Consider the following 27,876-nt stretch of genomic DNA (forward strand, 5'->3'; position numbering starts at 1 on the left):
GTTCTATTTTGATTGATGCAGAGTCCTAAAATTATGTTTTAATTACTTTATGAGAAAAAAATTCCAAAAAGAGATTCAAATCTTAGTACTATGCCTAACTATATTCGAAGCAACAATTTGATTCTATCAAGTTAACCATTTCATATAGAAATCACTCACTCTTTCAACAAATTTTGAGTGGCTACCATATGTCAGGTACTATGTCAAGATCTGAGAGTAGAATAGTTCATAATACTTAGTATCTTGTTATTTGGGAACCCAATTTGAGGAATTAAAAATGAAATAATTCAGTTTAATGTATTAGCAAGATAAACTATTATCAAGATAAGCCAAGAGTTGCAAGGGAGAATACCTGGCCTCATCTAGTGTAGTAGAATCTGTTTGTTTTCATTTTTAATGTTAAAAGAGTAAGATATCAAATTTTACACTTGAAAGATGAGAAAGAGCTATCCAAATTGAAGGTGTTTAAAGCAGTAAGAAAATATGACAGAGACAGCAGTTTGTGCAAAATCTCTGAAGTCCAGAGTAGGAATATCATGTCTGTGGAGGCTAAGACGCTTAGTCTGACTAGAGTGGTATAGTGACAAGAAAAGTGACTGGAGAGTTAAGGAAGATGATCATAAAGGGCCCTGTGCACTATAACAAGGCAAACTGATGCTTGAATTGAGTAGCCAAGTTAAGCAAACTATCTGACAGTCTGAGTGAATAAGTGAGTGAGTGTGTGTGTACATGTGTGTGTGTGTTTCCCCAGAATTAATATATTTTAAATGTGAACCATTAATTTATTTCTCACCTATGATTTTCATGGAATAATTGTTATCCCAGGGAAAACTATGTGTGTATTGTTCTCAAAGAACACTCAGAGTGTCATAGATGATGGAAGATGAGAAGAGTTATAATTTTAATAAGGTCAATTATGTCCAGGAGCAAATGAGCTATAGGAAGCCCACTCTTCAGTAAACTGGAAACTTACTGTTGTCATTTGTGCCTCCAGTTTATTTATTCTGTTCAGTTTCTCCAATTTAATGTTATCCTTTCCATTTCCTTCTAATGCTTCTAAGTCTTCATGGCCTTCTACCTTAATTTTTAGCAAAATCTGGTTTAAGGAAGTGATCAGTTCATTTACTGCAAAGAAGAAAGCATAATAACTTAAATAAGTTTGGTTTATGGTAACACAATATTCTTTTTGAAATATCTCTGAAGTTATTTAAAAGTTTATACTTCTGGATAACTTTATTCCAGAGGAAGTGGTGATTCTTTGAGCAAACAATCTATGAATCTTCTGTCCTCAAAATCATTGCAAATCACAGGTGTATCTATGTGGGATCTAGGGAAGTCACTGAATGTTAAATTTTTTTGTACTTGAATCTATGCTATTACATTTTAAATGTATTAACGTGGAACCATGAGAAAAAACAAAGCACTAATTAGTAGACTATTACAATAAATCAGATAAGAAATAAGTGAACAAGAGTAGTGGAAGTATGAATGTAAAGAAGTAATAGATTTAGGAGAAAAATTTAGTTAAAAATAAAGGTTCAACTTTTAATTTCTCATTCTCATGTAAGAACTTGGAAGTCACCACTGCATCTTAAGAACAAGTAAAAAACTGAAAAAACTGAAAATCCACAATTATTTTTAGATTTTAAAAGAAGATCACAGAAAAAATTGCTAATCTCCAAATTGAAGAGACATGAAAGCAAATACAGAGAATCACAACTTACCAGAGCAGAAAACTCTGCAGAAACCAGAGCCAGGATAGGAACACCTATACTATAATTGACAGATTGTTGGAGGCTCAGTGTGGACACGTCTGAGAGATAAAAACTCCATGAGACCAGTCATAGGAGGACCTCCATATTTTGATAAGCTTTACCTATTGGAGCCCAGCCAGGTTCTCACAGTGAATATCAGAGAAAAATCTGCTCACACTTCCAGCAGGGGGAGGTGAAAAGGAATGATTTTGAAAAATGCTAAAGTACTATGTTATTCTTAACAAGATTGTCCTCAGGAGAAACCATTTAACCAGAGCCTAACCTTCCGGGAATTTATCAGAATCTAACTAAACTAGAGGAAGGAAAATACTCAACTTCGACCCACTCCCATCCTACTTAAAGGAGAGAGAGGAAGGACAGAAGCACACACTCACTAAACTGAGACCTAATTATAAGACTATAGCATGTTCTCCTCCCCTACCACACCTTACCACTACATTACTAAAAGTCTATTTACAGCAGTTCCTTTTACCCAGTACAATTACAAGGCATACTGAGTCAAGAAACACAGTTTGAAGAGACAGAGCAAACATCAGAACCAGACTCAGATATAGCAGGATGTCAAAATTATCACGCTGGGAATTTAAAACGACTATGATTAAGATGTTAAGGAGTCCAATAAATAAAGTAGAAAGCATGTAAAAACAGATGAGCAATGTAAGCAGAGAGAGAAAATTATTAAGAAAGAATCAAAAATAAGTGCTAAAAATAACATCAACACTGTAACAGAAATTTAAAATGCCTTTGATAGATTTATTAATAGACTGGACACAGCTGAGAAAAGAATTCTGAGCTTGAGGTATATCAATAGAAAACTCTAAAAACTAAAAAACATAGAGAAAAAAAGAGTGAATAAATGCAGAACAGAATATTCAAAAACTGTGGGACAAGTACAAAAGGTATAGCATATGTTCAATACCAAGAGAAGAAAGAAGAAAACAGAAGAACTATTTGAAACAATAATGACTGTGAATCTTCCCAAAGTAAGATCTGACACCCAACCACAGATGCAGAAAGCTCAGAGAACATCAGGCAGGATAAATGCAAAAACAAAACACAACAAAACATAACTATACCTAGGCATATTATATTCAAACTACAGAAAATCAAAGATAAAATATAGATTCTGAAAAAAGCCAGAGGGAAAAAAAATTACCTATGGAGGAGAGAAGATAAGAATTATATCTCTCCTTCTTAGACACCATGCACACTAGGAGAGTGGAGTGAAATATTTAGTGTTAAGAGAAAAATTTCACCAACCTAGAATTTTGCACTCTGAGAAATTATCCTTCAAATTGAAAGAGAGGTAACAAAAAAGAGGGACATTACATAATGACAAATGAGTCAATTCTCCAAGAAGATATAACAATTCTTAAGTTTTGTGTACCTAGCAAAAAAATAAGACAGCAATTGATAGAATTGCAAGGACAAACAGACGAATCCAGTATCATAGTTAGAGACTTCAACACATCTCTATCAGAAATGGACAGATCCAGCAGGCAAAAAGTAAGTAAGAATGTAGTTAACCAACAATATTATCAATAAATTCGATATAACAGACATCTATAAACTACTTCATCCAACAAAAGCAGCATACGCAATCTTCTCAGGCTTGCATGGAACATTAACCAAGATAGACCACATTCCAGGCCATAAAACACACCTGCACAAAAGTGTAGACATCACACAATATCTGCTTTTAGACCACAATGGAATTAAACCAGGAATCAAAGACATAAAGATAGCTGTAAATTTCCCCAAATATTTGGAAATTAAACAGCATATTTTTAATGGCACAAATTTTAAAGTCACAATTTAAAATATTTAAACTTAATAAAAATAAAAACAACTTATCAAAATTTGTGGGATGCAGTGAAAGTAGTGCTTACAGGATAATTTATAGCATTGAATAAATATATTAGGAAAAAAAAAACACCTAAAATGTGGACTACCAAAGATTTTTAGGGCAGAGAAACTATTCTGTATGACACTATAATGGCAGATATATGTCATTATATGTTTGTCTAAACTCACAGAATATACAATACAAAGAGTAAACCCTAATGTAAACTATGGATTTGGGTGATAATGACCTATCAATATGGGTTCATCAACTGCAACAAATGTACTATTCTAGTGGGGAGGCTATGCATGTGTAGGAATGAGGGTATGTGGGAAATCTCTGTAGCTTTTGCTCAATTTTGCTATAAACTTAAACTACTCTAAAAAACAAAGTCGGTTTTAAAAAATGAATCGACTAGTGTGTTTGCACAAATGTAGGAATGAAGTGAGAATGAGTGCAGAGGATGCCTTAGATGATTGAATCAAAATGATGCTGTTCAGCACACAAAATGCAGTGTGAGCTACCGGTTTGCTAAAGGTTGTGGTGGTGGCACTGGTGTCATTGCTGTTGGTCTGTTTTGGCTTGGGACATGTTACTTTGTGTGATTTCCTGGGAATGTACTATTGGAAAGGAAGCTTATTAGGGAGTGCTCATAGAATCAACATCTGTGGGGAAAGTGTAAGCAGCAGAAAGAGGCAGAGAGAGAAGCTGGGCTCTGGGTAATAAGATCTCAGCCAACCCCACAGGAAGCTCTGAAGCTGATCCGGCCCTTTAGATTTGTCTTGACTTGAAGCACCGGTCACTGAATACAGACTAGCCCCCTTTGAGACGTGTGACCTTGGGTGAGGTAGAAATTTTTGGCCGAGGGAAATTTCTGGAGAGAACCGACAGCTGACAGTTATCAGGCAGGATATTCTAGTACGTAAGGGAATAAGTTCTTCCGTCCTGAAGGAGGGTGTGTGTGGCTAGGCACAACATCTAAAACAGGATATCTATGGAAAATCCTAGTAAACATATCCATTAGGCCACCCACAGGATAAAAAGTTGTGCTGGAGATGTGATTATCACTGGTTACTGAAGTGAGTGCTATCAGAACATCTCTTTTTGGAACAGGTTCAGGAAGAATATCTTTTTTTTATTTTTTTAAACTGCTAAATTCAAGGCACTGTTCTAACATTCTCTTAAGTGTTAGTTCATTAATTTGTGACAAAAGGTAGATTTTATTATCTCTATTTTTAGAAAGGAAAACTTAAGTTCAGTGAGATCTGTCTGAGTTTTCATCCCCTTGTATTGTTTACTAAGACAGCTTTGATAGCTTAATCTTTAGCAGTAAGAAAAAATCTGAATTATAAGGCTCTGTTTAGTGAGAGAGTTTGGAGGAAGTGTGCCTTTTGAAAAATGAGAAGTTCTGGGAGTCCTCTGAGCTTTTAAAGAAGAGTGTATCAAGAGATAAAAGAAGAAATAAGGTCTCAAAAGGGGATAGAATGGTGAAAATAATGATTTCACTCACTTTATATTAGCGTAACTCCTTTAAAGGAGTCCTTTAAAGGGGTCTCAGCTCAAATAAAATAAAGCCAGTGATTATTCAGTAATGTCAGCTACCTTTTCCAGGTAAACACTATGGTAGATAATAAAGCTTTTTCTGTATTCTGCCCATGGTCCATTACTGCTTATAATGGGAAACATTTGGGTTTGCATTATTTTTTAAGCTAAAAAAGAGGAAGGACAACCTGCATCTTGCTTATTTTGCATCTGACCCAAATCGAGTCAATACATAAAACAATATAAATCCAATATCTTGACTGCTAACCTGCACTTACCTAAAAGAAATTTTCTTATTTACATATGTCAGCGCCGAACTGATCAAGAAGGGAAGAGTTCGGTGGTGAGACGCCTATTGGAAGAATGAACAAGGGGCCTATTGGAAGAATGAACAAGGGGCCGACATGAGAATTAAATGGCAGGCACTGACTTTATTGCGGAGAGTGTGCTTCTGTTGTGGGGAGTGCGCTTCTGTTGTGGGGAGTGCAGTTCTATTGCAGGGAATGGACTTCTGCTTCTGCTCTTCTTCTGCTCCCCTTTTCGTGCTCTCCTTCTTTTCCCCAGGGGACCACATGGCTCCACACATATCAGAGTACAAGAATGGCATTCAGCCACACATATGTGATACAATAAGCTGAATTATGTTTACATATTTCAGGCGCAGGTGCCCTACCTACTACACTAATGCAACATTCTAAGTGTGGGGTCTTATTCCTAGCCATGAGACTGGATCACAGCCAGACCTGAGACCAGCTAGGCCTGGGACCCACACTATAGCACATATTTTCATTTTTAAAATAAATACAACCCTGATTTCCTGGACCTGTTTGAGATTCATAATAATATTTTACAAAGAAGTAGCTTTGGGGCACAGAGAGATAAAGCAAACCTATCCTGGGCAGGTTTACCTTGAACAGCATAGAACTGATGGAAATATGATGAGATATGAGACTAAAAAGATATCTTGGAGCCATATAGCAGAGAAATGAGAATGTCAAACCTCCAAAATCAATGAAGTCTTTTTAATAGTGCTTATAAAAATATACTTAGCCATACTGTGGATACTGAATGGGAGAGGTGAGAGTGTTAGGAGAGGAAACCTACTATAATGGTTAAGATTTCATTATGATTTGAACTCAGGGATTGAGTGTTTTATATTCATAAAGTTCACAGTTTTTGTCATCCCAGGCCTAGATAGTTCCCCTCAAACTTCTAAAATATCTTCCATTTCTAAAATAAAATAATGGTCTCTTTCTTGAATACTAATCATGAATTTTCAAATGCCTGTTATATGTTGCCTCAAAAATATCCTCTGTTATAATAAATTTAACAAAATGTTATTCTTATTGTTTCTATTTTGAGTGTGTTTCTTTTTTACCAAATCCTGTTCCTTTATTATCATCACAATTCAGAATAAAAATGGTTTAGTATTCTACCATATTATAATCACACAATAAATTAACTGATATCATTAGCTTTCTTTTACAGATGAGCTAACTGAGGTTCAGGGAGATTGGGTATATGATTAAATTAACAAAAATAGCACAGGCACAATATGAGCCCAAGACTTTCTGACTCCAAAAATGTGCTCCTTCCCCTGCCTGCACCAAAGTTTCATTTCATGTTCTTCTTTTCATCAAGAATCTATTACTTTTTCTTAGGTATTATTTCTTGTATTTATACATTATTTAAAACTTTCCCATATTTGATATCCTAATTCCCATCCTTATTTTCTAATATTTTAATTATTGTACTATACTGATTCGGTTCTCTGTTTTTATTTCCCTTTCTTCCAAGCTAGTCAGCAAGACACTGATAGGTTTCTGTTCTTAAAACACCACTTCTACTTGGCTAGATCCTTACTCAAAAATATTTCTTGGCTCCTCCCAACCTATAAAATAAACTCTTTACCTTGGAATATACCCTTCACAATCTGTTTCAATCTATTTTTCCAAACGTTTCTCCCACTACTCTCAAATTCACACAGTTCTCAAGCCAGACTGAATTGTTCATGGTAACTCACACACTGTCTCAAACTCATCTGCCTCTGGTTCTCACACATGCAGTTTCCTTCATCTGGAAATTATAAATGCTACTCTGTATTCTTGTGATTTCTAATCTTCAGAAGAACTTTCTAAGTCTCTTATTTAAAAGAGAAAAAAATCTTTAAATATTAAGTGTTAAGAAATTCATACAAGATGACACAATAACCAAGAGAGTAATGTGGCTTCCTGTTTTGTCTGAAAGCCTAGCTAAAATCATAACTTTTTCATATCACATTTCTTATATATAAAAGCAATAGGTCTCTCCTTTGAATTTCTTAAATCTTGTGTGTGTGTGTGCATGTGTGTGTGTACAATTCATTTCACATTGACTATAAATCTTTTGAGCCACAGTTTTCTTTTCACATGCACTTGTATTTATGCCCTAACTATATTTTATATTCTTCTAGTATGACCATAGTTTAGAATTTTAGTAGAGATGTATGTATGGTTGAATAGGAAATGATATCATTAAAGGATTGGCTAGGGAAAAGATGATTCAATGGAGACATGAGATTATTCTTTAGCTAGAACAATAAAGGGAAAAATGCACAGATACTGAAACATTAATTTCTCTTCCTGCTACTATCAAGCAGGCAGTAATGTCTCTCTGACCCATAGATGGTTAGAGAAAAGAAACTTTGACAAAAAAGAGTGAAAAGACTGGAACATGAGTTAGTATCAGAAGAGTAATGTTTTTGTGACTGCTGTCAGGCTTTCATGTGTTTTGGGTAGTGTGGGGGAAAGGGCAAAATAGCCAGGTAGCATAAGTCATAGAAAGAAGGCCAAAGTTAATACATACGGTGAAGTTCAACCGTGGCTGGGTAAGGTCAGAATCCTGTAGCAGCATTCATAGCAAGGGTTTGCATGTGGTGAGTTGAAGGATTTTGCAGATGAAGATTATGCAGGAAATCTCAGTGTCCATGTGCAGGCTGAGCGTGTAACATCTAAAAGCCACTAGCTTACTTGTAGCTCTTTAAATTTAAATCCTAAATAATTAAAATTAAAGAAAATTTAAAATTATTTTCTTAGTTGTATTTGCCACACTTCACATGTTCAGTGTGCATATAGAGCATTTTCATCATTGCAGGTTTTATTGCACAGTTCTGACTAAAATACAAGTAACATATAGTCTTTTTTTTTTTCAGATTTTTCTGTCTCCAAAGGCTATAGCTTACAATTAATATGACTAATAAACCAAATATGTAAATAACTTAAATAAATTCCAATGAGTTTAATTAGTATTATAAAAGTAGTCTGAGTAAAATTTTATATTTTTCAGAGAATGTCTAAATAGCTTTCAAGTTTGGGTAGTGTCTAAAGTAGTAGATGCAGAGTAGATGCAGTGACGTTTGCAGTCAAATGCTCTACCCCCAATGCAGGGACATTTGAATTGGGCACTAATACATTTTTTGAGATGTGAAAGGGCATTGCATCAATAACAATAGCACAAGGTTAATGACGACTGACAAAATGTGTGGGAAATAGTAAATGATTCACTTTGGCTAGGACTTAGAATAAATATAGGAGAGGAATGTAAAATTCAGGAGGAACATGGATTGAGATCAACTAGTGTAGGCTTAAAGTTTGTTTTTAATTGAAACAAAGAACTTGTTATAAGAGACAATGCCATTTGTTCCTTGGGAAAATAAATGGTCCATCCCTGTGATGCCAGGTTGAATGAGAGTGTACTTGAAACAAAAGACAAAGTGAGATTTTTTTTTAGGAAATTGTCCCAGTGATCAGGGACAGAGCGAACTATGTGCTATAGAACCTATATTAACGCAAGAAGAAAGGGAGAATCAGAAATGACTCAGATTTCAAGTGTGAGGAATGAAGAAAATTATGCTGCTGTACAGGGAATGGGGAGGGTTCATAAGGAAATATGGTGAGTTCGGTCTGAAATATGTCCATTTCAAACAGCCACAAACTAGGGAACAGTCTAGGTGAAGGTAAACATTTGAAGCTTCATTCTGTGATAGCTGAAAGAAGAAATGAAATTTGCCTGGAGAAGGAGCATGGGATTTAGATGAAAGAATCTGGCTTTAGAAAAGAGCAACAGGTAAAGAATTCAGTGAAGAAAGACTAGGTGTAAAGGCACAAAAAGATAATAACCATAACATGAAAGCTCCTTGAGAGAGAGGCTTTAGAGGAATGAGTGGTTAGTAATCTCCAAATCTGAAAAGAATTCAAGAACAACCTCTAAGGGAAAAAAGATTTGGTGATTTTGAAAACGTGAATGACTGCTGAGACATCTTTGGTAGAGTTGAAGAGATGGGGTTATATGACTAATATAAATGATTATTTAGATAGGAGCTGATAATGAAGTAGGTAACTATTTCATTCTTTCTTTTCTTCTCATATCTTCAACACATACTCCTATTCTTGCTTCCTATTTCACTAAGAAAATAGAAGCAATCAGAAGAAACATTTAAACCTTTCCACCATCACACGTAGTAGCTATGTGTTTCTGTATCAATTTACCTTTCTTTCTCCTGTTACTATAGATGAACTGTGGTCTTCTAGTAGAAAACAACCACCTATTCGTACACTACATCCCATCCCTATCCACCTACTTACTTAGATGTCACTTCAACAAAAAAGTCTCTTCTCTATTATGCATTAATATATTTTACCATTTTTCCTCACTGCTATATATTTCTCATTAATATATACAAAAACATTCTCTTTGATCATCTTCCCCTACCAGTTACCATACCAGTTCTCTTCTTTCCTTTCCGATCTTTATTTTTCCTCCTCACTATTGTTTTTCTCTTAATACTATCTTGAAATTAGTATTATCAAGGTCAATATTTCTAATTTTTGTGCACCTCTAGATTCAGTCAAGAAAATATACTTTCTAGGGCCCCATAACTTAGAAATCCCTGCTCTAGCCCTTCACTGGCTGAGCTCCTCCCCGACAGAGCAAGGATTTCATAAGGCCAGGGAGAAGTACTCACCTGGAACCTATGCTCCTCTTCTAGACCATATTCCAGGAAACGAGACCCCATAATTTCCTACTAAAATCACTTAAACCCACTTCAGAGCCTGCTCTAGCGTCTTCCTTGAGTCTGGCCCCTCAAGAGTAGATCATGCCAGTAGTATACTTATTCCCAGTCAAGAAGGATTGCCCAAAAAGCACCTGTTTGTAGGAGTTTTAACAGAACTTAACCAGAGGTTGCCTGTGCAAGAGTTCTCTCGTGGCAGAGCACAGAGTTAATAGTGGGAAGAGAAGAGGGTCAGGATTCTTATACTTTCATATTTCAGTATTGAAAGGAGTCAGAGCATGCTAAATTTTAACATGTTTTTTCATACCATCGTGAAGTTACTTTTTTTAAAGTAATAGGTAAGAACATTTTTTAAAACAGTTTGTTAACTTGATTTATAACATATATGTGTAGATGTGTAGTATATGTTCTTTGAATGATGCCCTGCCCCTGAAAATGTTAGCTGTAGGTTTGACTGTTTTCAATGATTAAATCTCAATGTATATTTTTACTTGGTCAAGCAGTAGCATTTGACAGAGTGAATCACTTCCTCCTCTTAAGACCCTTTTTTACCCTTAGCTTCTCGTAGGACAATATATTCTCCAGATTATTCTCCTTCCATATTACCAACAACATCTCAGATTTTTTAAAATGACCTTGGATACAGTCCCCGACTCTTGTTTATCTTTACATACCCCCCTGATTATATTATCTACTTATGTAGCTTTAAATGTCACCATATACTGATGACTCCCAAATTATATTGTGGCCAGTATTCTGACCTCTAGACTCATAGATGTGTGGTCTGTTTGAACATTTATTTTGGTTTTTAAATAATCATTTCAAATATATGATATTCAAAATTCAGTCTCTGATCTTTCTCCTCCAAATCTGCTTGTTCCACACAGTCTTTCCCATCTCAAGATATAGCAACTCCATTACTACAATTACTTAGGCTCTTTCTTCACTTTCTCTCAAATCCTGTATCTCTCAAACCCTGCATCTCCCAAAGCCTGCATCTCTCAAACTCTGCCAGTTCTATCTGTAACATGTATCCAAAATTTGATCATTTGTTACCATGGTGATAATCTAACCTAACTCATATTGCCTTTACCTGGATTATTGCAAAATTTTCCAATATGTTATCTAGAATTCTCCTGTTAGCATGTTGGTTATATCAGCTTACTCCACTGCTCAAAACCCTGCGACGTTTTCCAGTCTCTCACAGAGTCAAAGTCAAAGTCCTGAACTAGCCGAGGAGGACCTCAATGACCTGAACAACCCATCCATTTGCCTATTAACTCTCTGCTTTCTTCTTCCACTACTGTCCCTGTACTCACTCTATTCCAGTTACCCTGGTTCATTTACAGTTCTTCAATCACACTAGGCAAGTGCCTGCCTCACAGCATTTGCACGTACTATTCCCTTTGCTCAGATTTGTCTTTCTCCAGATGCCCGTGTTTTTCATTTATCTCTTTAGTGTCTTTGCATAAATGTTACTAAAGTAAACATTCTGCTGCACTTCTCAGAACTTTTTTCATGACTGAGACATTCATTTTCACAGCTACTGAGAGTGCTGGCAGCTGGGTTCCTCTCCACAGAGGGGATGCTTAACCAAAAGGAGTTGCCCTGCCTAAGGTTATAACTCTCTCCTGAGGGCAGCTCACATCCAGTGACTGGAAAGCTTGGGAGTATAAGGGCTCATCTTCCTTCTCACTTACAACTTTGAACAGTCATTCCTGCTATATAAACTTCCTATACAATCAGCTGAGGCCTCTTTTGCAATGGCATTGTGATTTCAACCTTTCTTACTGCCAAGTCCTGCCTCCCTCATTCCTTATGGGTACATCTACCAAGGATATTTCTCACTCCTTTTCTTCATGAAAATCTATCTCAGATTCTGTTTCCAAGAAACTTAATCCAAGAGAGCTGGTACCAGGAATGGTCCTAAGAAGCAGATTCTAAAATGGGGTATTGAAACTAGATTACCCACCACCCACCCTCAACCTCCAGCAAGTGAGGTAATTAGAACCCTATTACTGGTGATAGGTATATTACTGATAGCCCCTGGCTTGTGGTAGCAGTTTAGTTTTTAAATTTTTCACTGGCAGTGACCTGATATGGGATCGACTGAGAGACAATGTACAGGTGGTAAAAATCTCAATGTTTGAAAGCGTTCAGAAAAGCAGAAATTATAATTACTATAGTATTGATGGCTGTTGCTGGGAGCTGTCAAATTACCGTCAGACACACACACACAAAAAGACAATGGAAGGCCAAGGGTGATTAATCGCCAATTTAATGCAAAGTGCAAAAGCCAGAGGATCTTTTGAGCTTCATTAAAAAAAAAAAAACAAACAAACAAACAAACAAACAAAAAAAAAAAACCTCTCATCTCTCACAGTGGAGAAGAGGGTAAAAAAGCAATGATCAGGTGCAGGACTTAATTATTAGGATAAGAGAGTTCCACAGAAGATGGAAATTTCAACCTTAGCAAGACTACTACACCCATGTCAAGGTCTTGAATGAAAAAGAGTGGGACCTGGAGACTTAGAACAGCAACACTTATGTTGATGCATCAAAAAATCTTGACTTCTTGGATTCCACTGAGACCATCTGGGTTGACAGAAGTGGTACATTCTTCCCTTTTAAAGGCCAGCCCTCACCCTTGCATGAAGCCAATGCACAGACCTTTGTATTATTAAATAATATTTGACCTGATAAATATCCATACCTACTGCTCTGGTCAATAACTATAATCTATTTATGACATAATCTGGGCAAGGATATTCTAAAATTGCTACCAGAAGAAAGAGCCCACATACTGTCGGAAGCCAGCCGACCAAGTCAAACCGGGTACCTGAATGGGGGAGCGGGGACTGAGAAAAAAGAGAAGACAGACAGGGTACAGGAGGGAGAGCAGATCTCACAACAGTCTCTCTGAGTTTATTTCTTATCCTTCTTTTAAACACAATCTGTTCCTTTTGGTATCCCAAGATAACATGATTAAAGTAACATCCTGAAGATCAAGATACAATCGGCACTTCCTTTGACCCTCCCTTTGACACTCCCTTTATCTATACTTAATCTTCTTCTTCCTGGAATTCCACAGAACCAGCCTTTTCTTTTTTATGCAAGCAGGCCTCCCGAGATAAACCATGCACTCTTTTGAATTTGGGGAGCTTTATCTCCCTACAACATACCAAAAGAGCTACAGAAACTAATCAAAATGTACTTACAGGAGCTGGAAGAGTATATATAATGACTGGAATCTAATGGTCCTTTCCCCCGATACAGGGTGCCAATCCCCTGGGGTATGGTATTAACATGTTTTCTAGGATCATTGAAGCCTAGATATTGTTATTTCATGGCAAATGGTAGATGAAGGCAACAAATGGCTCAGAGAAGTTGGCATCCTAGACTGAGAAACCAATCGGACTTTAGGAAATGACCAAATAGCTTTCCATGTATTAAATTTTTAGGAATGCACTAGCGAGAGAGGATTTCGGCATTATTGAGACAGTTCTTCATAGGCAGGGGTTGATGACCTAGGCTTCCTCAAAGCAATGGGAATAATAAGATCAAAATAATAGAGATCAGGTGCCAACATTTAATTATGAGACCCAAAGCAGGTGTGATATTGTAATGATAGTCAAGGTCAGAGTGGCACCCAGAAGAGCCTGCTATGCAGAGACGTCTAGAAGTAGTTAATAAAACAGTGTTTTTAAAGCCAAAATAAATGAGCAGGCAATATGAGTATTGTTCAATTCAAACAATCAGAAAAGTCAGAAGTAATCATTAAGAGAATAATGCCAAAAATATCATGATCCCTTTTCCTATTTCTAAACCTGAGCTATTTCTCAGAGTAATAACACAATTACTGAAAGTTCTTAATGAAGAAGAAATCTTCAAAACCATGACAAATATATACAGTGAAGATTCACTAAAGTTATTCTATGAAATCTGAGTGGACTTTTGTACTTAGGGACCACCAATAACATTATGACCCTCATGTGAAATTATGGATATGTGGGAGCCAGGTAAGAAATGATATCCTTGGCTATATCGAGATTACGGTGGATCCAGCAGATTCATAGACCCAGTCAGTAGTCATTTCTCAAGTCCCTGAATGTTTGATTATATATGTTGAATATATGTTGGCTGAATCCCCATATCACTTTTTTGGCTTGTACAGTAAGAGTTAGCATAATGAAGAATATCAAATGGAAACTCTGATATTACCCCATCCAGTCACCAGCTGTTATGATCCTTACAAGAGATATACCAGTCCAGGCTTTGTTCTTCATTTCAGTGTGTAAGTGCGTATGTATGTATGTATATATGACTATCTCAGCTGTGGAGCTCCCTGAGGATTGGCTGAGTGCTCTGGTATAACTGTATTGCAATCCAATTTCTCCTCCTGACAATATTGCTTCCTTCACTCATTTACATGGATTGTTCCAAAGGACATTTTACAATAAACTATCTTCATGTATTTTTTATATTAAAGTCAATTTCAGGGAACTTAATCTAAAACAGTGACCTTTTTAATTCAGTCTTCCTGGACATATTATACAAAATTCTGATTTCTTATCCTCTCCACCACTTTAATACTCCTTATATCCATTGTTTTTTAAGATTTATTACCAGCTATAAATCTATATACTTCAATATTTATCATATTTATTGTCTAGTTTTCACACACTAGAATTTAAGTCCTATGAGAGAAGAATCTGACTTTTGTTTACTGCTGAATCTCTCATGCCTGGTATATAACAATTGTTGAATATATCAATTGTTGAATAAATGAATTCCTGTAATTCTAGAGGTAATATTTCATACTCTCAATCATTTAGGAAGGAGAATAATGCATTTCCAACATGGAGCAAAGAGATGTCAAACACCATATATTTATTGATCACTCACTATTCACCAATTATTTTAATAAACAAGATTTTCTTTTATGTACTCTGAGTTTAGAGCCTGCGAAAAGAAGAGAACGACCAGAGGGCACAATCGCTGAAAATCATCCTGCCTAGTCAATGAGGAAAGACAAATTTACTGGCAGAAGATTTCTCTTAGGAACTTGGAAGGTAAAGAATCACACAATGGGTGATGGTAGATGTGAAGCATAATGTAGAATATACTTCTCTGGTTCTTTCTTAACAAATGGGTCCTTTGGAAAAAGTCAGCTATGGAAGAGCAAGATATTACTAGTGAGGAAAAAAGTATGAGCAAAAGCTAAGCTGGGACACCTAATTAGGAAAGAGATGAAAGCTCAGCCAAAATTGCAAATGTGTTATGAGAAATAATGGGAAATATATTTGCATTGTTGGGTTGTGCGAACTAGATTATTGAGTGTTTAGCAGCAGGACTAAGATAGCAGTAAGAAATAAGTTCTTTGTTTTTTCAACAAGAAAAGTGTAATAATAAAGTTTGGGTTTTAAAGAATTTAACTCGGCACATACAGGTTAGACTGGGATAGTCAGTGACTAGAATCAGGAAACCTAAGTAAGAGGTAGTTGCAATAATCAGGACTAAAGTTACTAAGAATAAGATTAAGGAAGTATGTAGTAGAAATGATGTGTTAAAGAGACATATTTTAAAAATTTCTAAAGACAGAATTTGGGACACGAAGAGTTCTCTTTGGAAATAATTATGATTCTCAGCTTTTTTGGCAATTAGGCTTGTAACATTTTATTTCCCATAATCATTATATATAATCATACCCTAATCCATCAACAAGAGTATGTAGACTAAGTAAAAGTATAATTCAACTCCAGTAAATAAAAACGCATATTTGTATGATCTCTTAGAACATAAGAGCTGCTTATGGCTGGCATTGTAAACTTATTGCACCATCTGAATGTGCTCATTTGAAATGGCAAGTTTTGTTTGCCTTATTCCCTTAAGATCAAAAGACTTCTCTCAGAAAGTCCCCAAAGACATGAACTATCTGGAGGAAATACCATGCTCAGAGCTCCCAGAAGTGCATATTTGAGTACCATTAGCAAAGGAAAGAGGGTTTGCCTCAAATTTCATGGGAATATACAAGAATAAAGGTCTTACTGAGGCAGCCAGGACTAAAACCACCCAGGGACCCAGTGCCTGGAGTCAACAACTCTTATAAAATATGAAAACAAAATAAAGAATAATACAGATGGCAGTCTGTATTGACAATTTCCAGAGGGAATTTCAGCCATTGGAGCCACTTATTGTAGTCAGCCACATGTCACATACTCAAAGGAAATACAATTTAATGGCTGTAGAACCCCACTAATACTGGCAAAAGAGACATCTCCAAAAACATAGATTGAAATCTCAATATTAAAAGCAGGTGGGAAAAAATTACTTGTTCTCTCAAGCTAGGTATTGAATTATAAATTTACAATAATGATTACTCAAACTTTTTAAAGGCTAATATCCATTTCTGAAGATTCCACAGAGACCCTGTGGAATAGCAAGAAGAAAAATTACTTGCACCATGCAAGCTTATGATATTTCTGTGACCTTTATTGCCAAGAGCTCATTCTCTTTATTTTACCTTAAGTCAATTTTTCTTTCTTGCACAGTCTAATGATAAAAACAATATTCTCAATCAGGCCAACACTGTGATACCAAAAATAAACAAACACACACACACACACACACACACACACAAACAAACAAAAATAAGGTTTTTTAGAAGTCATTCTCAATGATTATTTTAAAAGACCATAACACTACAACACTATGTCTTCTGCTTTCTGTGTGTGTGTGCATGTGTTCAATGAATACTAAGCTATATTATTATTATTATTGTTAAATGATGATGACAATGTGTTTGTGTGTGTGTGTGTGTATATTGTGTGTGTGTGTATACATGGCAATATGTAGTACTCTAACATGATAGTATCTTGGATAGTTTCTTGTTTTCAAGAAAAAACAAAATTTAGGGCCACATTTTTCCTTGAATAAAAAGCATCTAATTTTCCTGTTGTCATCTTTTATCAATTTTCTCTCAGTATTGAACAAGGTTTAACAATAGAAATAAAAAAGTGTACTGGTGTTAATTTTAAGGCTGAGAAAAAATGTAAATGTTGAACTGACAGTTGTAATTGTGTATATTGACATTATTTCAGACAAACATTGGGTTTTTCATTGATTTTTTTTTTTTGATTCACTCTAAAATTTCTAGGGTAGTTATTTTGGTTCATATATACAATGGAATATTACTCAGCCATTAAAAATTGAAATCCAACCAATGCAACGACATGGATGGACCTAGAGATTATTATGCTGAATGAAAAATAAATTCTATATGATTTCACTTACATGTGGAAACTAAGGAACAAAAAGAAAAAACTAATCAAAAATGACAATCTGGTGATGGACAGAGGGGAGGGGGATAGTAGTCAATAGATGGTCATGGGCAGGGGGAGCACAGCATAGGGAATGCTGTTAGCATTAATATATTGTCTATATAGAGAGCCAGATGAGAAAAAGAGCAATTAGGGGGACCATTTTATAAACTATATAAATGTCTAACCAATATACTATATACTTGAAAATAATAAAGTAAAATTTAAAAAATACAAGCGTAGACAGCTATGACACTGAACCTTGGAAAGAAACCCTAACCATCTGGTCACCTCAGCATAGCACAAAAAGATAAAAGGATTTTAGGCCTCTATCAATTCATTAGCAAGAAATAATTTTTAACATTTCCTGTGGCTAGCACTGTGCCAAATACTGTGGAGGACATACAAGTTAATAAGATATTGTCTCCACTCTAGTGGAATTTATTATTTTATTTTCATTATTATTTTTTTGGTCCAGACAGCTATAATCCTAAGTGAAGGAACATGAACTAACAACTCCAGCTCATTAGTGAAGCTGTGTTCCAGGAACCTAGGGGAGAGCGAAAGAAACCTTCTCTTCTCTCTGCTTCTTCCCAACCTCCTTCCCCTATATATAGATACATCTTGAATTTTATGTCAAGATTTTTTAGTCACTGATGAAAACTATCACATTATCATCTCATAAAGTTGATGACTAAAACTTCTAGCTTACACAGAAAAGTAGAAGTTTATAATTTTATACAGCACAGAAAATGTACACTTCTCCCAAAAGAGTTGGTCAGTTTTAGTCAGTAACCCACTTAGAAACTCTTCATAAAACATGTACATTTTCAAAGCCAGTGAACGTCCCCACCAAAAAGCTATGGGGTATATTTACTTAAATACAAATTATAAAGTATCCAATCAGTTTGCAATTGCTATGGGATCTACAAGAATCTTGTACATTCAGGGTACTTCATATATTCAATTTTGATACAAAAACAATAAGCAAAAAGTTTATTTTAATGTTTGTGGGGTTTTTTTGTGTGTGTGTGCTGCTGTCAGATTGACTCTACTCATGGATGAGTTTAAATAAACCAGGCAGTGCAAATTTTGTTCCTTTGGAGGTACGTCCTTTGCATTGTAAAAACAATACCACATGATTTACACCAACTCTTGTATTCCTACCTTTCCACATATTTAGACTATCATAACATGACTTTAGAAGAATGAAATCCAGATCATGCTTCTATATCTGCAGCTTAATATTTTATGTGAAAAAGTAAACAAAGCAGGAATATGTATTTAATTTGGCAGCCTATTTCCTTCTTGTATGAATATGCAAAAACCCACCTGTATAAACTTTCACATGATCCCACAAGAAGAGCAGCACTGACATATTGATTGACTGACTATACTCTAGCATTTCCTGGTTAGGTGCATTCACAGACCCCAAAATGTACATTGAAAGATTTGCCTGCTGCCAGAGGTAGCCAGCTTTGTTTAAAAGGGAAATGTTGATTGACTACCTAACAAGTGCTTTATGCTTCATGTAATAAAAACTTGTACAACATAATCTCTGTCCCCAAACTTGGAGATCTTCAAGAAATCATGAAATCTATTGTGGTAGTTAAAAGGCATAGAACATATTTGGATGGATTTACTATTCTTACTTTTGATGAAGAACTAAATTACCTACTGTTTAAAGAAGATTGCTTTTTATTCCCCTGATATCAAATCAATAAAAGTCCTGCCAGCATAACAGCTTTTGCTTAACGGCCCCAAATAGTTAATGTACGACCATAGTTCAGTGTCTATACCAAGTGGATCCTCAATTAATGTTTATAATTGACTCTCTCACGAGCAGTAAAAGCTCAATTCATAGAAATGGATCCTATGAGACTAAAATCAGTAATTTAGGAGCACTGTGTGTTGAATTCTATGTTTGTGGCAATACAACAATACATATAAATATAAGAAGTACATCTTTTTTTGTTTTTTTTTTAAGTGGCTTTCTAGTTAACTGACAGATACTGAGATTCTCAATAATTTTGAGTAATAAAATCTGAACATAGTGAGACTATAAATTTGAATAATTCAATATAAATATTCTGATAGCAATAGTAGAGGGATGATGAAGAATTTAAGGACTCTAATATCTGAAAATAAGATACAACTTGTTCTTAAGTTATAATAACTTAAAATCACAGTAATAAAAGTTGCCTATTAATGTGAAACATTCCATTTGAACTGCTCATTGCAGATTATCTTAAGTGTATAGATTTTGACAACTTCTACATTATTGTATGCTATTCTTTAAGGAAGATGAGCAGGTTTTGGAAGATGTGCCAGAAGTGACCATTTAATTTGATCAGGTGACACCTTTTGATCAGGTGATGGCTCAGAAAACATCTCCTTAGTCAAAGCAGAATTTTAGAGAGGGAGGGTATGAGTAGTTGGGTACTACAGCAGAACACTGCTCTTGCATCTTATGTTGAAACCAGAGCTGTGCTCTACATCTGAAAAAATTTGAGCAAATAAACTGACGAGTATCTAACTAACCACACAAGATGGGAAGCGGAATTAGTTCAGAGAGCAAGGAGTCGGCCAAAAGATCAAAAGAACTGGAGAAAAAGCTTCAGGAAGATGCTGAGCGAGATGCAAGAACCGTAAAGTTGCTGTTATTAGGTAATATTGTTTTTCTTTTGCTTTCAAAATCCTGATGTTTTCTTCAATTGTGGTACATTTACCCTCTTGGACTTCAATTTTAAGTGTATAATTATATGGGATATTTATTATAGAAATGTGTTTGGAAAGTTAGATTTTATGTGTGCTTTATAAATATTTACTAATTTTCTATTAAGCAATTTTTTATATTTTTTATTAAGCAGAGAGACAAATATTTATTTGATGACTCAATTTCTCTGTCAATAATACAATTTACTATTAAGAAAAAACTCACATACATTTATTGCACCCTAATTATTTCTTGAATGTCTGCTTTTTAATACTGAAAACAACCCTTTAATTACAAGTTATATTTATGTTATTTTGTTTGAACAGAAATATGTTGTTGTTTGATATCCAAGTTAATATTTTATTTAATTACTTGTGCTGTTAAAACCAATTAGTTTCAAGTTATTTAAAGAGTAATAATAATGTACTTTAAATTATACTAATAATATTATTCAGGATTCTGAATACTACCTATAATATTGTCTGCATACTTGAAAAATATTCTATTTAAGTTCTTTTAGGGTATTTATGTATTGATTCAGGAGAAGAATTATGTCTCTTCTATCTTTTCATTCCCTCAAAACTCAGCACAATGTGTTTCTACAACTACACATTCTACAACTATGCATTTCTACAACTATACATTTTCAATGAATTGAAAGATTGAAGGTAATCTATACACCACTCATTTTACTAAATATTAAAAAATTCACATGTAGTGGTCACTAAAAGAGGTTTGTAAAATAAAAATAAAGACCTATATAAAGAATACAAATCAAGAGCTTTAATCATGATTGTGTGTTCCTCTTATTCTTAGTTATATACAAAAGGACTTCATTTTATAATTGTAAAATTTTACATAACAAAATGTCCTCATTTTTTAGTGTTTAATTTGCTCCCAATGGCAAGAGTGTTTCAGAAGCCAACTGTGGGGTTACCAACACTTGCTCCTCAAAGGAAAGAACATATTCTCTCCCTTCATGCATAAGTTTGGTGGCTTTTTGCTTGCCCAGAGCACTCGAAAGTAACCACCTAGAGGTTGGTAACTTAAAAAGAGTTGGGATGAACTCTTATGAAATCAGCAAATATACTTTCCCTAAAACTCCAGAGTATTCTGATGCTTTGATCAAGAGTGAAAGTAATATGGAAAAAGTAAATAAAAGGTGAAAGGGAAAGCCAAGTATTCCTACAAATGCATTCTGTGTCCTTCTTGCAGTAAGAACAATGGTGTAAGAGTTTTGATAAAATATATTAAAAATCCTTATGTTTGAATAAAATTTCAAAAGAACAGACATATTTTCAATATACCAATTATTTTTAGATTAAAGTATTGGATTAGGTCAGAAGAAATGGTAACTTTTGGTACCAGAAATATAAAAGAATAATTTGTGATACTATTAGATCTTTGTCTTTCCCAAGACAATCAGAATTTCATTAATTCAGTTCCATTGGAACCACACAGTATGCTGGATTTATTTGGTTCCAACAATATGTGCACTGAAATTCTCAGTCACATCCTATTTACACAAAATGAATCAAATTCTCTTAAGCTTTTCCTATTTTAATGATATTCCAAATACCTAAGTTTTCCCTTCTGGACTCTATTTGAATTCTATATGATGATTAAATTATCAAAGTTCAAAACGACAAAGTTTTGTAACATCTCTGCTTTAATTCTCTTATTTTTAATTGAATTCAAATTCTCTAAACTGTAATCTTTATACTTAATTTAGCCTCTTTAAGACATCATAAAGTGTTCAGTGGAACTAAACTAAACCTTCTCACCCTCTCACCCTCAAATCTTTTCACTAATAAAATCTATTTAATTTATCCCATCATTGAAACAATGATTGTCATTCATCAATGTGGCCTGAACAAGAAGTTTTCAGTTTATTAATGAGTATATGTCATGTGGGACTAACCAGTTAAAAGTTCATAGTAATCAGATCCGGAGTCTAACTCTGTTTTTGATTTAAAAAATAAAATAAAATCTAAAAAACATTTTGACAGAATTTATTCTTTATGTTGATCCTCTTGTTATCCAATTAATTTCTTTGTGCTTAAACACATAGCACAACTTTCCAAATTTAACATGTACTGTAAAGTAAATGTACCATTTGATATTATTGGACACAAGATTTTACTGAATCTGAAAAGCTAGCAAAGTGCTACTTTAAAAATAAAGGATCACCTTGCAGACAGATTCCTTTTTTATTATACCTTTCAGACATTTAATAAAATCGAAGAGACCAAATCTGTTTCTTTAGTAAAAAGCAGGCTTCTAGGAAACACTGGACATGACCCATATATTACTGACTCATTTGATAACTGCTATTAAAGACAATGTCACATGCTTTAAAAGAATTAGCCCATAAAAATACTCTAGAAAGAGTACATTTTAATAAAAAAAAACTCTAATAAATCAAATGTTCTCTTTTGTAGACTTCTAAGTTAGTTTTTTTAAGTCTTGATTTACAAATGTTTGATTAAACTTTAATTCTATTAAAAAAATACCTACCATTTAATTGTAGAATCAATGGGGATCGTTTTCATTTTTCCTATATCTCCTCTCTTTATATTTATTATTTTAAATTTCAGTTAAAATTGATTTGACCACATTACTTTCTTTTGTACTTTCATAAATTTCTATCATGTGAGCTGGTTAGATTCAGAGCTCCATGGGAAGTACATGGGGAAAATTAGCTTTCTTTTCTTTCATACTGAAACACAACCATGTTCAGTGTACAATTCTCAGTTATGATTCTGTAATTAGCTGTTAACCAGTGATTTCCAGCATTATCATGGACTGTCTATCATTAGTGTTCTTTTACTTCAGCTCTAAAACTTTTATTCTTTATTTTTTCTATGAGCTATGTTGTAAATATTACACTATATATATTTTAAATGGTAAAATCTAGCTGCATTGTTTTAAAATATTGTTCCAATTACCTGACTCTTAGAAACGTAAGTGTGGGTGGAATCTGAATATGAAAAAAAATCTTCTTTAAATGTGATTATATTTACTGAGGTAATCAATATTTTCAAATTCTGAATTGTCCCACTTATTCAACAAATGGATATGTTGGAAGGTGTGCCATTTTTAGTATGACAATGAAAGTATTACACTGATTCCGATGCTATCTAAAAGCTCATTGCCAAATAATTGCTAACATAAGGCTTGCTTACAGAATTAGCAAAACAGTTTTATCACCTGATAGAGTGGAGAGAGTACAATTTAAAACTAGTAGAGTAAAATGTGTTTTTAAGCCATTTGAAGTAAAATTTGATTTGTTAATATTTTCATCAAGTATTATACTTTTTTCAGTTTTTCTCTGAGTGACCTTGGACTAGCCATACAATCTCAGAGAAATGATGGGTATCAAAGTATTTTGTAAACTTTAAAAATCCAGACAAATGTGGTTTATTTTTGTTGGGTAATAGAGTTCCCAAACTAAAATAAATTAAATGTTAATAAATGTATACAATTTTTCTTTTTTTGTCTTCTTCTTATGTATACCTAAGAGAAAAGAGCATAGAAGACTTAGGTTAAATTAAAGTTCTTATTTTTATTTTTTTAAATAGATCTTCATATTTATTTTTAAAAAGTGCCTCTAGATATGAGAATGAGAGGATGCCAGGAACTGCAGGTATTCCTAAGTCACTAGCTATATTATAAATTCATCAAGAGTAAGAAAGTCTATTTTTTAATTTCCATTACAGCAGTAGGGTCAATGCCTGTCTATGGATGTGATCAGATAAACAGATCCTCTGGAATAATTGTATTAAGATTAATAAATAAATTTATTTCTGATCACCAGTGATAAGAGAAAGCTTGTGAACATGTAGAAAATATTTCTAAAATAATGTTTTAAATTTTTCGTTTTGTTTTATGTATCCAAATTCAAACCATTGTTTTCTTTCTTTAAAAATAATATATTTTTATTTTTAAATATTATAAAATATCTTATGTTTTATGTTTCTAAAGATACAATCTTGCGAATGCATAAATATTTTTAATGCAAATGTTTAAAATTGCTCTTTAGTAAAGTAGAGAGAAAGCATGCAGAAAGCTCTACAAGGAGTTTCAAATTCTCTCCAGAGTGCAATGAACTGTTCGCACCATAAGAATTTGAAGCTTCCAGAGGCAAAGCCAAATATTTACAACAATGCATTTATTATAATGAATGGTAGATGGTAACATCTAATAGCTTGCTATAATGTCTTTTCTATTCCAACAGGCAAAAAAGCACTGAGACAAATGTATGTTTTAGATTAATTTACCTCAAATAATCAGGACATTGAAACATAGACTCACAAGTCTCTCACATAAAATATGCAAACCATTTATTAAGGTATTCCATATTTAGCCAAATGGAATTTGTTAATGAGATTAAATATCCTGTCTTGCTGAGAATGGCTCTTATTAACTATGATTTAACAGAACCTCTCTAGTAATATTACATAACCTTTATATATTCACTTTTTCATTCAAACCTTGAATTATTCATTCAAGAACAGTACTGTACATTTAAAAACATTTATATAAGCAACATGAACAATTAACAAAAATTTATTTACCCCTCCATACTGTTAGAAAAGAAGGTTGGTAGTGAAATACTGATTGTATAAAGACCCCATGTTTTATGTAAAACAAAATATGCTTGCAGTTAAGATTTTAGACTCAAATTCAGAATCCATCTCCTTATTTAAGTTTCCTTTAAATATTGATATGTAAATTGTAATTGATGTGTAAATCAATGTAGACTGTGAACCTAGAGAAGCAGGATTCAAGGTGAAACTGAAGATGAGAGTCATCAAGTTACGAAAATACCATTCTATTTATTAAATCCCGATGCTAATAAAGTAGAAATCATGGGTTTAATTCCTGCCTCTATATTTTACAGTCAAGTAGAATAAATTTGCTACTTAGAATTCTCTTTTAAGATATCTGAAAATGTCACTCTCTGATCATTATTTAATATTCTATTATCTCTCATACTTGTCCACATTTCATGAAACAGTTCTTTGATTTCCCATACTTTTCTTCAGTCAGAGTCAGCTGTTTTATCTGTTTCTCCTAAAATTCTAAAATACTCTGTCTCCTTAATTTACATTCATACCCTCAACCCTGCATAATCTCTCAAGGTTCTTCATTTACCATTGTTCTAACATACTAGTCCCAATGGATTTTCTTCAAAGTGATGTTATTTAACATCTTTTCAGCCCTTAGTGCTGACTTAACCCCCAATTTCATGTAAACTCCTTATTTCCTTCATACTTAGGTGTTGTAGAATAAAATGATATATCATCTTCAGTTTCCTAGCTGAGGAAGTTTTGTTTTTAACTTTAGCTGGGCCAATAATTATTTTACTTATTCCTAGCTTACTACTAAAATATTCCAAATGGATGGTGTGTCTGCATTCCTAACATCACTTCCATTAAGAATCTTCTCCCCTCCACCTTAGCCTAAATGACTATCCATGTACAAGACAGTGATCAATCATCTCCACATTTCACTGAACACACATTTATTCTCTTCTACTTCAACTAATTTTATGAAAACCAGGGCTAATTTCAGCTTTTGTCTTATTTTTTATCGCCTTCAATATCTTGTGAATTTTGCTTCATGAATTATTATGTTTCCTTTCCATTTTCAAAATTCTTTTCTTCTGGGTCTTTCTTCTTTGCATATATCTATTCATTAGCCTAAAAACCTTTGACTCTATAACCCCCTTGAACTCACCTTATATAGGTATATTTTAAAATGATTTTAGATTGAAATACTTCTCAAAGAAGCCCATGTTCACTGCTTCTATTTTCTCTACATTCTCTTTAGTTAATTGTAATCTAACTTTTATGCCCTCCCCCCAATTAAAGAAAATTCTCTCGTGCGGAGCCCTGAAAACCCCCAATTCACAAAATTCAGACTTCAATTGTTTTGAATCTCTCTTCTTTCTTAACTTCCAAAACACAATACTTTCTTCTTTTCTCCATTTGTAAATGGTTTTACTCAACAAGGTTTGACCTTGGACCTTCGTATTTTTCATTTCATACTCTCTCTTGGGGATCTGATATCAGGGCTTACCAATCACTTCTAGAGGAATGACTCTAACATCCTTTCTTTTGCCCAATTCTTGATCTATATTTGCAAATTTCTGTTATTTATTAATGACCTGATTATATTTTGGGAGACTTCAAAATAATTTTCCAAGTTTTTCTTGCTGCCCATTCACCCCCAAACTTTATGTTTTGGTGAGGTTCCCCCTTTATATCTTTTCCATTATATCAACTCAATATTTAAATTTTCTTTAGCTCCTTTCTTTGTGTTCTTTTGTCACAAAGTTTAGTGTTATCTCTATCTTTGATAGAATGGATCTCATATTTCTCTTTTTTCCACTTATGTTGTTTTTGGTCTTCAAGAAAACTCTTTGAAATAAATATTATTATTTTCATTATTTAGAGAAGAAAATGAAAACTCAAGAAGGTAATTTAGTTTCTAAGATCGCAAATTAGTTTACAGGAGCACAAAGCCTTTTGTTTTTATCTGTGTCAATGTTAAATTAGTATCTGCATTGTAAGTACTATGAAAACAGAGACCATGTCTGCTTTTGCTCTTCACTGAATTCCTGCTTAACACAGCACGTTTAGCACAAGAAAGCTGCACACGGAAGGCATGAAAGAATGACAGAATTGGAATCTAAACTATTTCTGTAAGTTTTTCATAGTGATTAAAGCATAAACATATATTTGGCATGTAGAATAGAGTTAGAAAAGAGCCATATATGTCATGCCATAAGGACTTTGTTTTTTAAGTTAATAGGAAGACGCTGATAGGTTTGAAGAACAAGTGAGAAGGATAATACTCAGATTTTTTAAATCAAAGATCATCCTGGCTACACTATGAGAAAAAGATTTTATGATATTTGAGATAGCTAGGCCAATTAGAAAATTGTTACTACTATGCAAATACTTGATGAGATTGTAAATTAAGGCAGAAATTACAAGTTTAGAAGTAAGATTTGAGGGACATTTAGAGAAAAAAATCAGCAGAACTTGGTGGCTGACTACACGTGAGTATTAAGTAAGAGGAATGCTTAAGGGCAGAATTGAGTATAGTTATTGTTTTATTCAAAGTTTAGGTTAGGAAAGAAATGAAAGAAGTAATAATTTTAGACATTCAAGCTTGTGATGATTGTAGTACAATCAAGTACAGATAGCTATTAAATAGATACATTTATGGGTCTGGAAATTAGGAGGGATAACTTGAGTAAGAGCTATAGATTTGGCACATTCAGTCCTCTGTTTTCCCTCTTCCAGATAGCCAGTGTGTATAAGCTAACTGTGTAATTAATCAAGATCTTTTTTAGGATTTATCAATTTGTACAAAAATGTGTGTGCATAACCACTCCCACAATTAATGAACACATAAAATATTTAGCTATCATCTATCTATCATCTATGTTTCTATCTAAAAATAAGCCTATGTGGGAAAAAATCACAGAATTTTACATTTTAGTTTCTTCTTTTTGTAAACTAAAAGATTTATTAATATAATAAGAAAGATGACATATTCATTAAAATATTTTAAAATCCAAGAAGGCTCATATAATATTTTAAATATTATTAGATGTT

General features: G+C 33.9%; 2 protein-coding genes across 3 annotated transcripts in view; one reads left to right on the forward strand and one right to left on the reverse strand.

Moving 5' to 3' along the window:
* Positions 1 to 27,876, reverse strand: part of CD36 (CD36 molecule (CD36 blood group)) — a 265,165-nt gene that overhangs the window by 125,336 nt on the left and 111,953 nt on the right. The window lies entirely within an intron of this gene.
* Positions 19,936 to 27,876, forward strand: part of GNAT3 (G protein subunit alpha transducin 3) — a 47,542-nt gene continuing 39,601 nt past the window's right edge. Inside the window, exon 1 of the mRNA XM_039849426.1 lies at positions 19,936 to 20,196. Coding sequence (XP_039705360.1) covers positions 20,079 to 20,196 — 118 coding nt within the window. The 5' untranslated portion in view covers positions 19,936 to 20,078. The remainder of the gene's footprint in view (positions 20,197 to 27,876) is intronic.

Source organism: Pteropus medius, unplaced genomic scaffold (assembly GCF_902729225.1).
Source record: "Pteropus medius unplaced genomic scaffold, Ma_sr-lr_union100, whole genome shotgun sequence".
Classification (NCBI taxonomy): Eukaryota; Metazoa; Chordata; class Mammalia; order Chiroptera; family Pteropodidae; genus Pteropus; species Pteropus medius.